Raw genomic sequence first — 15,563 nt, forward strand, 5'->3', positions numbered from 1 at the left:
GCTGCCCAGGCGGGTCTCGAACCCGCGGGCTCAGGCAATCCACTCACCTCAGCCTCCCAAAGGCGCGGGATTACAGGCTGAGCCACTGAGCCCAGCTGCGTGTCTTTTAATAGATTTTTTTTTCTTCTTCTTAGGTTTGGAATCCTATGTTGAAACCCCAAATTATAATTTGACCTCTCTTCTAATAGTATGGCAAGAGAAAATACTAAAAGCACCGTTGAAAATAATTCAGAAACATTGGGCAGTAATTCAATATGACTAAAACTTTTTTTCTTGAATTGGCTCAATAATTGCCTCATTAATTTGCGTTGATTCAGAAGGGCATTTACTGTTTGTGTTTGAAGGTAATTCCCTATTTTCCTGTTTTAAAAATTCACTTTAGTGAGGGCATTTCAGACATGCTTTTTCTTTTTGTTATTTATTACATGCCTTAAGATTGGCTTTTACCACACCGTGGTTGAGGCTTCTGAAAACAATGAGCCCTTGGCTTCTGGAAGATAAATAGGTCTTTTCTGCCACCGTCACTCCCGCTGTTAATTTCCACAGTCTTCTAGCTAACTGATTTCTGGGACTACTAGTGCCTTCTGGTATTTCCACTTTAAAACAAACCAACACAGCAGATAAGAAGGTTCTCATTTCAGCAACAAACTCTAACTTGAAGGTTCCTGAGCATTTCTCTGCAGTACTTTTGTGTCTACCTTCTCTTTTCCTTACGGACTTTTTGTCTGACTGTTCTGAGGCTCTAGACATATTTCTGTCTAGTTTGCTCCTGGTTTTGGAACCTTCTTCCGGTACTGCGAACTGTGTTTTCTCCTCGCTTCTCCTCATGTTTCCCCTGGGAGGATAGTGACCCTGCCTTTCTCCTGACACAAGCCTCTTATTCCTGTGTGACCTGAGTAAATCCATGTCTTTGGGCATAGCTTTCTTTCTGTTAAATTGAGATACTAATAATCTTACCACATTCTTGGTTGTAGCCATTACATGATATAATACATTTAAAACCACTAGAGTACCTAGCAGTTTATGAGTGCTCAATAAATTCTCACCAGTTTTGACACTGTATTATACACACTACATATCCATGGATTTTCATGATTTTGTATTATCTATAGTAAGACCAGGTAAGGACATTGACCCTCCTCCCAACTACTTAAAACACTTTTTTTTTAACGTGGGTTAGGAAGGAAGTGGGAAAAATTTTCTCGTAAGTCTGCTATAGAAACACTCATCTTAATTTCTTATTTATTGTAAACACTAAATCAATTAATACACTACTAAGAGTACATAGTCTTACGGTAAGTATTATGTATGTATAATAAATTTCATTTTGATAGATTTTTTTTTCCTGTTAAGTGCAATGCATACCTCTGGCAGAAATCAAAATTACAATAAATTTATTTGACCTGATTATGGTTGTGATTATTTCAGTAAATATTTTCTCCTTAACACATTTAGGTGCATATTTATATAATGTTTTGGGTATACATTAATACATATTTACAAGCAGATGCCTTAAAAGTTCTGAGTATTATGTCCTGATTTAAAGCTTACATCTTAGTATGTTTTACCTTTAATTTTTACAAATTGGAATCAAATCTTCATGGATGTGGAAATTCATCAAAGTTGCCGATTTAGTCAGGTTATGAAACTCATTTTCTTTATTGTATCATCATCTAGCATTGAAATAATAGCTAGGAGTTTCATTAACTGAGACGCAGAAACTAGAAAATGAAATGTAAACCAGTGAACTGTGAAAATGATGATATATTCACATATACTCTATTGAAAATGATTTTGCATTCTCTGCAAATGCAGATCTGTGATGTGATGGAATCATTGAAGTGGAATTACTTACTTAAAGGACTTTTTAAGAACATGAGCATATATGTTCTTCATACATTGAATGAACAAGATTTTTAGTAGTATTTTCTTAGGATCACTGAGTGTTAGTACTTGAATGAGCCTTAAAGTCAGCTAAGTCTTGCCCAGGGTTCCACAGACTTTTTCTTACAGGACCAGATATTCAATATTGTAGCCTTAGGGTCATATGGTCTGTATTATCTAAACTACTCAGCTCAGCAACTTAGTGCAAGGGCAACTATTGGCAATGTATGAATGAATGAATGAATGAATGTAGCTGTTTTCTAACAAAATTTAGTTACAAAGACAGTTGGCTCTGGGTTTTGGACTATAGTTTGCTGAACTCAGATCTCAGTCCCCTCATTGTACACAACAAATCCAAGACTAGAAAGCTTAAGTAACTTACTCAAGGAGACACAACTAGCTAGGTGGTGCCAGAACCACTATAAGGCATTTCGTTTGCCAATTCACATGTGTTCCAACCAATACACGGGGTACTGCTCTGATAACAAAAGCATGCTTCTCATATGGTATGTAGCTAAAGAATTCTGACTAATTGGTCTTACCACATCTTTTCATTTCTCTTAGCTATATTTCCCAGAAAAGTATATCGTTTATATCTTCTATACAAAAATAGAAAACCAGAAAAGAGTTAAGAGTTAGAGATTGCTCAAATTCCCAATCAATTTGACCACCTACAAAAAAAGGATGTATTGGAATTTGAAAGAATAATTAGGTGTGCCTCTAACATGGAATCTAATTTATATTTGTATACAGCTAAAACAACTTCGGCTGTTTGGGGAACCTAAAACAGTTACTAGTAAAATGCATGTGCTCCTGGACTTTTAATAGCGTGTTCCCTATATTAATTCTTGTTGGGGTTGTATTAAATGCCTGTGCCTATGTCTAGTGGGGAATTGAACAGAACCGTGTCTAAAGCCCAAGGACAAGTATGAGCTTGGGAATTTCTTAAAAACATGATACAAGCCACAGTGATATAGGTAGTACATATATTTGAGAAAGCACTGGTTAAAACGTATGTGTGTGTGTACATGCTTCCTATCTATCATCTTTCTTTTCTTTCTTTCTTTTCTTTCTTTTCCCTTCCTTCCTTCCTTCCTTCCTTCCTTCCTTCCTTCCTTCCTTCCTTCCTTCCTTCCTTCCTTCCTTCCTTCCTTCCTTCCTTCCGTCTATCTATCTAATCTCCCTAGTCAAAACCATTTCAGGGCCAAATAGGGGAAGTCCAAAAGGAGACCTAAGTCATTCCTGGTTAACTATTCTGTATCTGAGAAGTAAAGAGAAATTTAAAAGAAGGGGGAGTGGTTAGCAGAGTCTAATGCAACAGAGAGATTAGAGAGTATTAAGTTAATTCTGAAAGAGCCTTCACTGTTGGCTAAATGGCTGGTCTGCTCAGGAAAAGTATTGGAAGCACTATCCCATGATTTTTTCTGTGTCCATGTCAGAGGGTTGAACCAAGCCCAAATGGTCCCTGTAAGACAACAAATGTTATCTGTAAGACAGCCATCTCACAGCGATCTGAAAAGGAATTCATTTATTGGCAAGAAGTTAGTTAAAAAGCTTCTTCACTGCTCTGGAAATCCAGGATTCTGTTATGCTAGTGTCAGGACAGATCAAATATGAGTCCTTGGCAGTAGGGTGTGAATAGCAGGATTATCCCCTCTACTTTACAGTCTTTAGTTAATTAGAAATGGCAACACCTTAAAGGTGAATACCCTGAATTTTCTGTGAGCCATTTTAGGGGCCATGGGAACGTGCACTCCTTCATGGGCACATGCTTGACCAAAGCAGCAACGAGCATATAGCCAGTACTCCTCTGGTTAGCTCTTCACTTTGCTTTTTGACTTTTAATTCTAACTAAACATTAATGTGAGAAGTTTTGATAATAACCCATGAACTTCATCTTTTTTATAAGGTAGTGTAGTCCTCTTCCTGTAGTGTCACCATGGCAACTGACAAGGAACAGAGAAAGAAAGCTTTCACACATGCTGTGCTAATTAATCCTGTCCTACAGTTTTCCTTCAGCTGGAGGATGCAGTTTAATGAATTTTGCATGAGTAAGCGCGATTTGATGCATGAACTGTGTAAACACATAGCAATATATTTACCAAAAATATTTGTAAAGATGTAGTTATGTATTTTATACTTCAAGGTCTTTCTCTTTTTTTTCTTTTTCTTTTTTTTTAGTCATTGTTTTAATAATTTGCTCACTCCCTGAAAAGGTTTGAAATTTTTTTGTCTTGTTACGCAAACAGAAACATTTGAGGGTGAAAAGCTTTTGTTCATTACTATACAATCAGTTTCCACAAAAATTGTTCTACTTGACCAACTGTATTCAAGTAAGATGAGACAGTTTTTCTCAAGGATGCAGAAAAATGTATCTGAAAAATATAATAACAATCTTCATTATTAACAACAAATGTTATCTGTAAGACAGCCATCTCACAGCGATATGAAAAGGAATTCATTTATTGGTAAGAAGTTAGTTAAAAAGCTTCTTGACTGCTCTGAAAATCCAGGATTCTGTTATGCTAGTGTCAGGGCAGATCAAATATGAGTCCTTGGCAGTAGGGTATCATACCGTATGGCAAACCATTTTAAGACGCTTAATGTTAACATTTTGAAACATTAGATATCAAAAAACCTATTTTCACTGTTGTTTTGGAAAGTTATCTGAATGAAGTTGGGACAGTCTTTGACTTAAGCGTGTGGGAAAGAAGAAAATAATGTAGATAAAGAACTTTTTGTATTATACTTTCCACAAATATTTAACAAGTTCACTAAACACTTATTCAGAGTAAACACGAAATTGCATATAGTTATTTTGATTTATGCTGTTTCTAGATTATTTTGAGATCTTGTTCTCTCTTTACAACTGGGAATATCAGTTTTTTATAACTAGCCTGGTCTGAGCTGTCAAGGAAAATCTCATATTTTTTTCATCCCCCATCCCTCTCTGGCCTCGATTTCTGACAAGAGGGCCTCAGGAAAGCCTAAAGCCTGAATTTTCTTAGCATCCCATTTGACTGGACAATAACATACGGAAGAAATCAGAACCAATTTCAGGCCTTTTGCTCAGCTCTTTGTTCTGTGCATGGAACTGTAGCTATTTGAGGAACCAAACCTTTTGATGGGATTCTCAAATTCTGGAGATATTTTATCATCCTGGTTGCGCTCTCTGTTCAGTTTTGTCTGAATTGAGGTAGGATAAAACCTTGCACAGAAAAGGAAGAGGGTTATTATGGAAATCTATTTTCAGAGTAGTTACTCTATTGATGTGCAAAAAGCTTGGGAACCATGAATGTATGTTTGTGTGCATTTAATCTGTACATTTTAATGTGGAATATTTATAAATGTTAATTTATAATATATCATTGCATTATTATGAAAACTGCATTGTGAAAAAATTGAGTGACTGTAACTATAGTTTAATGAATTTGAAATTTTTTTGTCTCATCAGCTATTCTATTTATTTTGAAATTTACATATAATACTGAACATGGAATGCCATGTTTAGTAAACAGGAAAAAGTCATTTTCTTAATACTACATACAAATTGTAAACAACCAGAACATTGAATGATTATATGATGGTAGGGCCACTGTAGGAATGTCCTGTGTTCTCTGAACATCACAGTGGCAAGTCATCTTTTACACTTGTCATTAATGAACAGAACCAGATAGAACGCTCTCATGCAGGTTTTCATTTTCTTTTTTTAGCAACATACAGATTTTGTGGTTTTTAAAAGAATTACCCTTATATAAAACTTGGGGGGCAAAACTCAGAAAATTGTATTTTTTAAAAAATAAAATGCATAACCCCATATTCCAGAGATAGCCACTGAAGACATTTAAAGGTATTTTTAATCAATATTTTTTTTTTTAGGGGAAAATATGCAGATCTACCCTTTTTTTTCCTGTGCATGAATATTTATGTTTATGAGGTCAAACTACCTATAATTTTTTTACTTAATGTCTTCCTTCTTTTTCCTAATTTTTAAAAATTCTGAGAAAGTTCTAATTTATTAAATACTATCTCATCATCTGTATGTACCAGATTTATTTGACTGTTTTCTTGTAATTACTTACTGAGGTGGTTTTCAAATTAAGTATTTCCTAGTGAGTGACAGAACACTGGAACCACAAGAAGTTTTGAGACAACTCTTTGAGAAAAGTGTTGTACTCTTTTCTTGCAGATTCACAATTAGAAAAATTAAGGGCACTGAGAAGTGTCACAAATTGGAGACTGTTTAACTTTCTAAATTCATTTTTTTCTTCAAAGTCACTTGACCAAGGAACCCTCTCTCATGGCACTTACAAATTTATAACTGTCAAAACTAGAGCTTCATGAAACGTACTTCAGAAAATCCAAGCAATTTCTAAGTTTTTGTGTTACATCTAATAGTTTATGAATTATTGGTTTACTCTGCTGCTATTTTTGTTAGCTTCATGACACCTGTGTTTTATTAGGAAATATGTGATTTAACGGTTATTAGCACGTATTCAAAGCAGAGAGATCACAGTATTTTTTCCCCAACCTTTTGATTCACCTTAACATTGCATTCACGATTCTGTATTAAAAGATTGTGTTTGACCTTTTAAAATTGTGAACATTCAACTTTAAATTCCCTTGTTCTGTTAATGTCCGTTAAATGTCTTTATGTTTCCTGTAACCCGCAGGTCTTGCAAGAGCGAAATCCGTTCCTAGCCACACTTACTCCAATGAAGTGGTTACCTTGTGGTACAGACCTCCAGATGTCCTCCTAGGCTCGACAGAGTATTCCACCTGCCTTGACATGTGGTGAGAAATGAGGCTTTGCTCTAGCTAATCTAACTGTAGTGCTTAGTCTGGGTCAAGCCTAGACAAACATCCTAACAGTTTGAATGAAGATTAATGTTGCAGGAGTGTTTGCCTGTGTGTGGCAACACTGCTGGCTTTAAACACACACACACACACACACACACACACACACACACACACACACACACAATCGGGAATGTTCCCTAATGAGAGTCTCCCTTGCAGATGGTGTGTAGTAATGGTTCTTGATAGACAGGGCAGACACATTTTTCTACCTGTCAGTAATGAGAGTCTCCCTTGCAGATGGTGTGTAGTAATGGTTCTTGATAGACAGGGCAGACACATTTTTCTACCTGTCAGTATTGTGAGTTTTCTCTCTAAGAGTCTTAATTGTGGCTTTATTTTATAAGAAGGAACTATATATCTCAAAACAGCACTAGATTTGAAATAGCAGAGAGCAGGTTTAAATTCGCAACAAACCTCAGATAAAAGGTCTGAAATTTTTGGTATAACTGTTAGGCACCAAATTGGCTTACAGTATATCCCTAAAAACTGTTGATACCAATTATCCAAAATAAAATATGAGTGCTTTTTAAAAATATAAGTCTAATTTTAGCTCTCAGCTTCACACAGTGGTTCAGCAAAGCTTAAAAATCTATTTTATGAAGTCCAGTAATTGGCAAGATGTAACGTATAATTAGTATTAGTAACTGTGCTTAGTTCCCAGTTAAGTGTGATTTAAGTCAAATAATTAAATACGGGAGTAATTTCACTCTTAGCATGCGAGACTGGCTTACTGGTGACTGCTGAGCATGTCTTTTATTAATAAAAATTAGCTATCTTTTCTAAACTTACAGTTGTGTTCAAAGTGCAACAATTCACACAGCACATGGATATTTTATAACAGGGATCATCTTCCCTGAATTATTCTGCTCCCATTTATAGAATTCAGCTATCCATACGTGTAATGTTTAACCTCAGTAAAACATCAGCATGTGTTGTTTATCTTACTGTTACAAGATAAACTTCATTGCTCTGCCCCCAGTAATCTTGACTTTTCATAAATTAAGCTGTGATGAGGGCTGGCTTCTTTCCTGATGTTTTTGATCCAAAAATTTTATGGTGAGAAAACAGTCAGCCAGCAGGTTTGAGACCTGCCCAGGCAACTTGGCAAGACCTTTATCATAAGTTTCTTATGATAAAGGGCACTGTGTGGATTTCCTTGATTTCTGTTCCAAAAACCTCACTAGAAATGGAACTTGGGGAATTGTAAGAAGAATTGAGATCATCATATAGCATAAGATCTGTTGTCAGACATTTTATGTCTTAACATAAGTCTAACACCATCTTTTTTTGTTTTGAGTTGGAATCTCTCTCCGTCGCCCAGACAGGAGTGCAGTGGCATGCTCACAGCCACCCCAGCCATTTGGCCTCCTAGGCTCCGGCAATCCTTCCACCTCACCTTCCAAGTAACTGGAACTACAGGCACATGCTACCATGCCTGGCTAATTTTTTATTTATTGTAGAGACGAAGTCTTGCCAAGTTGCCTGGGCAGACCTCAAACCTGCTGGCTCATGCAGTCCACTTGCCTTGACCTCCCAAAGTGCTGTGATTACAGCCTGAGCCACCGAGCCCGGCCAGTCTAATACCATTTTAATGATACTCTAAAACACCAAGAGTAAAGACGATCATTTATAATTGAGGGGCTAAGATAATATATTTTTTCATTATATTTTCTGGCTTTTTTTTTTTTAGATGGTTGGTTACACAGTTATGTTTTCTTCCCAAGGCTAGGCAGGGGCTTGGGCAAAATAGATACTTAAATAATTAGTTGTAATGGAGGAAGAGGTTGAAAATAAGGCTATGCAATGCAGTTACTAGCTTTCTCATTCATTCCCTTCCTGCCTTTATAGCTGGCTATGTAACTAATCATTACTTAATATTTTTGAGTTACGGGTGTTTTTTCTATTTTATGAGTAAGGAGATTCGAGGTTATCTTTCAATGAGGCCAGCTAAAGATTCTGCTAATAAAGCACAGTTTAGAAACATTTGTGGCTCGGAGCCAGCTTTGTCTTAGTTGCTAGCAGTTCAGTAAAGATAGTACCTCAGGAGAAACTGGTTTTATGTACTAATGGCTAATTTTTCCCACGCCTTTTAAAGTGCTTTTTTAAGTGCACTTTATATAAAGAGCCACATGGACTGTGACTTCCTAATATGTCTGTTTCTGAGGTGTAGCACAGTATTTGATATCTAGTCTGTGCCTCTTTCTTTGTCTTTTTTTCGTGTGTGTTTGTGTGTGTGTGTGTGTGTGTGTGTGTGTGTGTGTGTTTTCATTCTCCCAAGGAAGATGGGACTTGGCACTTTCCACCAGTTTGCTTTGGATAGAGACATGATGGAAGCATAAAAAGAAGACTGTTATTTAACTGTAAGGGAAGAAAACTGATAGCAAAATAGTAGACCCCAAATGCCTTTTTGTCTACATGCCAAGATTATTCATTGCCAAAAACAAATAGCAAATGTATTATATCTGAACAGTTTCTCATGCTTTCTGGCTTGTCACTTATAAGCCCTAAAATCTAAGTTACGTCTATGCTGTACCTGTCTTTCTGAATCTGATTTCATTCTAAGCCATTTTCTGAAAGCTGTTTTGTTATTATCCTTTAAATCAAGTAAAATGTATGTGTTTTTCCAGTTAGGAGTTCACAGTTAGGAGGCACTGATTTTTGTATAATCGATAACATTGATGCTGTGTATTCATGGACCTAGAAATGGGACTATAATTGAGTCATGGCTCAGCTGCACCAAAGAGACGAGCAAATATTTAACCCATGGACGATAGCAGGGAGGCAGGTGGCAATAATCTCAGGCTATTTTTACAGTTCATTTACTATCTGGGGGCAGTAGGGTAGTAACTAAAACTTAACGATCCCTGCACAGTGTTATACTTTGTAGTTTTCTTTTTAAATAGCCCCAAGCAATAAAAATATTAATGAAGACACACATACATTAGTATTGTCAGCCAGTGATGGAATCAGAGCTGGACGTGGTGATATACTTCTCTAGATCTCCAACACACTGTGGCAATGAGTAAATATAACGTTTTTTGAGGACACATCAAGAAAGATGGCTTTTTGATACGTTTGTCTCCCTCCATATAGGAGGCTTAAAACAGAGGCATCAAGTTGAACATTTCCTCTGTATACCTTCTTTTAATTTTTAGATTTTATGACTCCTTGAAAAGCAAGGCATAGGATATCATTGCTAACCTTCTAAACCAAAAAGGCTTACTAAGTTCTGAAAACCACATAAGAAAAGTGCGAGTGTAAAAAGCAGCTCATCTGTTAAGCTCTCCCTTGCTGGGGAGCTCTGCTCTAGCTGTTGAGATTACTGCTCCAAATAAGCGTCATATTCATGAATAGATGCTCATAAACAGGTTTAGAGCTGCATTTGTTTTTTTAAAAGTAGAAAAGCAGAGGGTCACTTGGGATTATCTCAAGGGATTAATTTTTAATATAGGTTGACTGAGTTATCCATGGCTAATAAACGATTATATCATCAAAATCACAGTGCTTGTTGGGGGGCTAAAATACATAGTAGCAATGCTCTGAGGTATCAACCACAGGACTCCCAACACAATATATGAAGAATGATAGCATATCATTCTCTTCCTTTCATCATCTTTTAGAAAGCTAATTAACATATTAACTATGCTTGTCAAAATGTGGGGCAAATCATTTATAAATAAGCCTGTCAAATGTAATGAGATTGCATATTAAATCATCCATTTCTCTATTACATCTCTGATTTAAGATTAAAATTAATTTATTTAACATTGTAGCAGCTGGGTGGTTAGGAAAAATTTCCATATCAGTCTTGATATATAGAAAAATGTCTGCATCAAAACTGATTTTGCATATATTAGAAAAGAAATTGCCTGTTTATTAAGTATTATAAGGCTATTTAGCATTGCTTTTTATTAAATGAACCAATCACCATACATATTGACAATATATAAAAAAGTGCTGTCATCATCGTTAATGATCTTTCTTGAACCAAGGAAATTTATGTAATAAAATAAGGTTTTCTGAAATTTAGTTTTAAGAGAGAGAATCATAAATATAAATACTACTACATCCTCTACCCTGAAATTAAGTTTGTTCTATATGAGGACCTATGGTTTAATTTGAGAATTAAGTAGTAATATAGCCACAGTAATAAGTACTTTTATTGAGCATAAACTGTTTTCTAAGCCCTGTTATGCATTTTAGTTACTTTCCTATTGTCCCATGATACAGTGAAAGGAAACAAGACCCAGAGAGACTAAATAGTACAGTTAAGGTCATATAGTTAGAAAATGGAACCAACATTCAAACTCAGGGATAACCTACTGAAAGCCTTTCTCTTTACAGCATGTTACATAATCTCCTAAGATTATTTATAAGAAATTGGCCTTTATTTCACTACTAAGGTGACTCTAAAACAAAAGTACAGTAAAATTTCTATTCTGTAATTCAGGTTATACTCTGAGTTATGGTATGTTTTCTGTATCTACCACTCACTCATGGACAGTGGGTAGCTTTCACTCTCACCCAACAGCCTACGGACACCCTTTCTCTACTGACATCAATGTTCTAACAGAGTCTACTATATAGTTTTGCTCAAGGAAAAGATTTAAATAAACTAAGATATGAATTATTGGATTGAATACATTTTTATGGAACCAGAATCTATGTTGGCATGTGTTTTCCTAATCCCTAGCCATTTACCACTTCTGCCAACATGAAGGCATTCATTTTAAAAAGAATGGTGATAAGGATGAGACTTTGAGTTCCTGGGCTACATCCAGTCATCTGTCTTTGAGCATCTACTTGCACATTTTGTCATTAATCAGCTCACAAGACCAAGGCAGATATGAATGAGTTACTGTCAAATATAACAACTCTTTTAAAAATTATTATTATTTTATTATAAAGATGTGGGGTACAATTCAGGGTTAGGTATGTATACAAACATTGATTATGTAGGTACCCTTGTTGATGAGGTATGCCCCTCTCTCCCCTAGCAGTTTCCCTCAACTGCCAATCCCACCCCCTCCTCCCCTGACAGTTTCCCATTACTGCCAAATGCTTTCTTATAGTATTATAATTGTTCAACACTGTAAGAGTTCTGGAGAGGTGTTCAAGCCATGCATGATCCAGGTGACTTGTAGCCACTAATGGTGCAATGGAACATAACAAAAGAACCTGGGAAAGCCAGGAGGACATCAGGTGGTTGGCAGCTGAGCTCATGGTGGCAGCCATAGTTTTGAACCCGCTCCCACTGATGAAATCCCTTAAAATTAGGATGACCATACAGTTTCTTATCATACCATAACACCTTTAAGAGTTAATAATAATACTGCCAGGACAGTAGGTGTGAAACAGAGATGTAACTGTGACATGTAGTCACCTTTCTCATAATGCACTACAGCAATAATTTGATAAATGCTAGGGTCAGAAGAGACATAATGCATTTGGGTGTTTAATCTGCACCAAAGGACTGCTGATTACAATCTCAGATTCCTTTTAGAAAACTTATGTTACGTTACCTTGTAAGTTGTATCTGTACACTCCTCTAATATTAGGTTATTATGGCATTATAGAGTGGCCATCAAATTGCTCAATTTAGTGATAGCTTTAGGATGCTGAGAGGAAACAGTTCTATTTTTCTACCAAAAATCTAGTGTGGTTATGGTTTTCATGTCTTGTTGTTTATCAGTGTATGTGTTTGTGAGAGAAAGAGTGTATATGTATTTTCAGCAGATATGTTTGACCATTTATTAGTGATAAATTAACTGAATAATAATGTACAAAATAAGGCATTGCATGGAGTCTTCAGTACCATTGATCTGTTTAAAAACAATTTAAAATGTCCCTGTTTTTAATCAATGTTGGCAAAGTAATTGGCTACCCACAGACTGGTTTTTGGATGGTTTTAAATGGTCAATCACAGAGACTAAGTTTCATGACATTATTATAAATTATTGGTGTACTCAGTGGCCTCAATATTTTGTGAGAATAGTAAGAGATGGTTACATTGAAATTTTCTAAGGAGTATAAAGCTCCACAAATGTTGGAAATAGTGTGTTTATTGGCTCTTAGTATGTCCTTTGTATTTCTATTAAAGTATAGACATCCAAGGGTGCTATGGAGTATATAAAAGAAATGGAAGCTTTTGCATTTGGCTTTAGGGAAATGGACATACCATCTATTATCTCGGGATTAGAAGGAAGTTTTGGTCCAGAATATTCTCAATTTTACTTTTGTGTGTACATGTATTTTAACTTAGAAATATGCAAATCAGTGTTCAAAGTTTAGAGAATATTGAATGTACGCTACTGCCTTTTGTGTTTTGAGTTGTGTCTTTATTTTTGTAGAAATCATTTCTCTGAACTTTGTCAACCTAAATAGAGAGACTCTAAAACAACATGGCATTTACTCAGGAATAGGCATTGCATTATGAATATGTGTGCCATAATAAACTACGTGTGCCTTTAGGAAGGTGAAGAAAGAGAAAGGTTTTTAACGGAAAGCTAAAGAGGGTTATATAATCATTTTGAGGTCATTACCCTTGCCTCTGAGGATCAATAACAAGGGTGGTGCCAGTCCAAGATTAGGCAGGCGGATGTTGGAAAGGTGTCCTCACAGAACTTATTTTTTTGCATATCGTTGCAATGGCCTTTGTGGAAGATTGTGATTTTTGCAGTCTTTGATGATAGTTCTGGTTATCAGACATACATGCATGAGAGACCCTCTCTTCATGTCCTCCCTCACTCTGTTTGTCAAAGGTTTGACTCCACTTTGATTCTGACAACTTTCACAACATGTAACTAGTAGTGTTTTGCTATGTAAAGGAGAGGCAGTACTGTAGTAGAAAACATATTGAAAACCTGAATTGGGTTCTGTCTGTCACTTCTTAAGGCATAGGACTTTAATTGACCAAATTCTTTAGCTACCTGTGTCTTTGGTTTTCAAATCAGAAAACTGTAACAATAAAACCTACTGTGGGTTTAGCCAATCACTAATAGCTGCCACAACAGAAACAATAGAAAAACAGTGTTCTCCCACCTCTTCCATAATCACCCTTGAATACTATTTCCCAGAAGCAACCACTTTCAACTCTTATAGCAAGAGTATCTACTTCCATGTCTTAAATAGTTGATTATGTTGCTGTTTATTTATGTACTATTTTAGACATTATCTACTAAGTAGCCTTCATGGTAGGTGAGGATTATACTTTCTTCTATCTACTTTAACCCATTCTACTGTTGCCTCATTCTCCTAAAGAGAATCTATATCACATCTTGATATGTTAGTATGTAAATACTATTAATGGTTTAATTGATTAACATTTATGATTGTATATTTTTTCCTATATAACCTTTTCCTTTGCCTGGACTTAATTGCCTATGACTTTTATTAGTTTTTATTGTTGTCTTTGTTCTTATTTCTAATTATAGTTTTTAAAGACTTGTCAATTACCTATGAAAATATATTTTCCAAATGCTCAAACACATCAGCAAATCTGCTAGTTCCATGAATTTTTTTGACGTCTCTCTTCCTCAACTTTTTTCTTGACTCTTTCCCTGCTCAGCTCTCTGATGTTTTGCTTTAGCACATTTGCTATCCCAGACTTATATGTACCCACTCCAACCCTACCTGTCCCCTCATATTGTTGTAGGCTTGAAGCTGGTTATTGTCTGTTCCCCTCCAAATCTGTTCTCCATCATCTTCTGCCTCTGCCCTATGGCCTTGATGGTTGACCACAAAAGAATACACCCTTTCAGCTGCCTTGACTACTGGTTTCCAGTTGATTTCAGACACAAGACAAGTGGGAGGCAAGAGCTCTTGTGTATTCTTCCCTGCCTGTGTTTCTGAAAATGGGTGACTACAACTTCTATGGGGAAGCCCCTCTTCCATGGCTCTAGCTGTTAGTAGACTCCAATATACTTTACCTTTAGTTTGAGGGGGAGTAATGTCTTCCTGCTGTTGCTAGTCTCTGAGTATTTCAGGATGTTTACACTTCTGTGAGTAGTGGGTTGGATTCATTTTCTTGAGTTTTACTGATTGCAGATTCCCTGTCTCTAGATTCCTTGTCTTCCTCCTCTAGTTTCTTAAGAAGGTATACATTACAGATACAGTTTTCAAATTCTTCATTTTCGGAAAATGCCTTTATTCTACTCTCAAAAATGAGTGATAAATTTTGGATAATTACATAATTAATAATAGTGTCTACCTAAATGTTAGTTTGTTTTCCCTCATAATTTTCAGTGCCCTGCTTTATTTCCTTAGAGCTTCTAGTATTGCTGCTGAGAAGTGTGATTGCATTCTGCTTCTCAGTCACTTCTAGGGCCCCTCATGCTTCCTCTCTGGAGAGTATTAGTTCTTCTCTCTGTCCCTGGCATTCTGAAATTTCATGATGTTACGCCTTGGTGTAGTATCTTTTTCTATTGGTTCTGGGCAAGCTTCTTTCAGTAGGAAGACATACGTGTTTCAGTTTTTAGAAAATTTTATTTTTCAAAATGATTTCTTTCCTTCCATCTTCTCTTCGCTTTCTGGAAAAATTATACTAGTTTTATATTGGAACTCTTATTATTATTGGTTTTTTTTTGAGTCAGGATCTCAAAGTTACCCAGTCTGGAGTACAGTAGCATGCTCACAGTTCACCTCGACCTCCTGATCTCTAACATCCTCCCACCTCAGCCTCCTAAATAGCTGGGACTACAGGTGCATGCCATCACACCTGGCTATTTTTTTTTTCAATTTTCTAGAGATGGGGTCTTGCTATGTTGCCTACCCTGTACTGAAACTCCTAGGCTCAAGCAGTCCTGTCTCCTGGGCCTCCC

General features: G+C 36.2%; 1 protein-coding gene across 4 annotated transcripts in view; it reads left to right on the forward strand.

The window, feature by feature from the left end:
- The window catches only part of CDK14 (cyclin dependent kinase 14), a 503,831-nt gene that overhangs the window by 250,063 nt on the left and 238,205 nt on the right, over window positions 1-15,563 (forward strand). For all 4 annotated transcript variants that reach the window (XM_021713156.1, XM_008059636.2, XM_021713157.1 and 1 more), the window contains one exon: window positions 6,558-6,678. In XM_021713156.1, coding sequence (XP_021568831.1) covers window positions 6,558-6,678 — 121 coding nt within the window. The remainder of the gene's footprint in view (window positions 1-6,557; window positions 6,679-15,563) is intronic.

This window comes from Carlito syrichta, unplaced genomic scaffold (genome assembly GCF_000164805.1).
Source record: "Carlito syrichta isolate Samal-C Ts95f unplaced genomic scaffold, Tarsius_syrichta-2.0.1 Scaffold304306, whole genome shotgun sequence".
Lineage (NCBI taxonomy): Eukaryota > Metazoa > Chordata > Mammalia > Primates > Tarsiidae > Carlito > Carlito syrichta.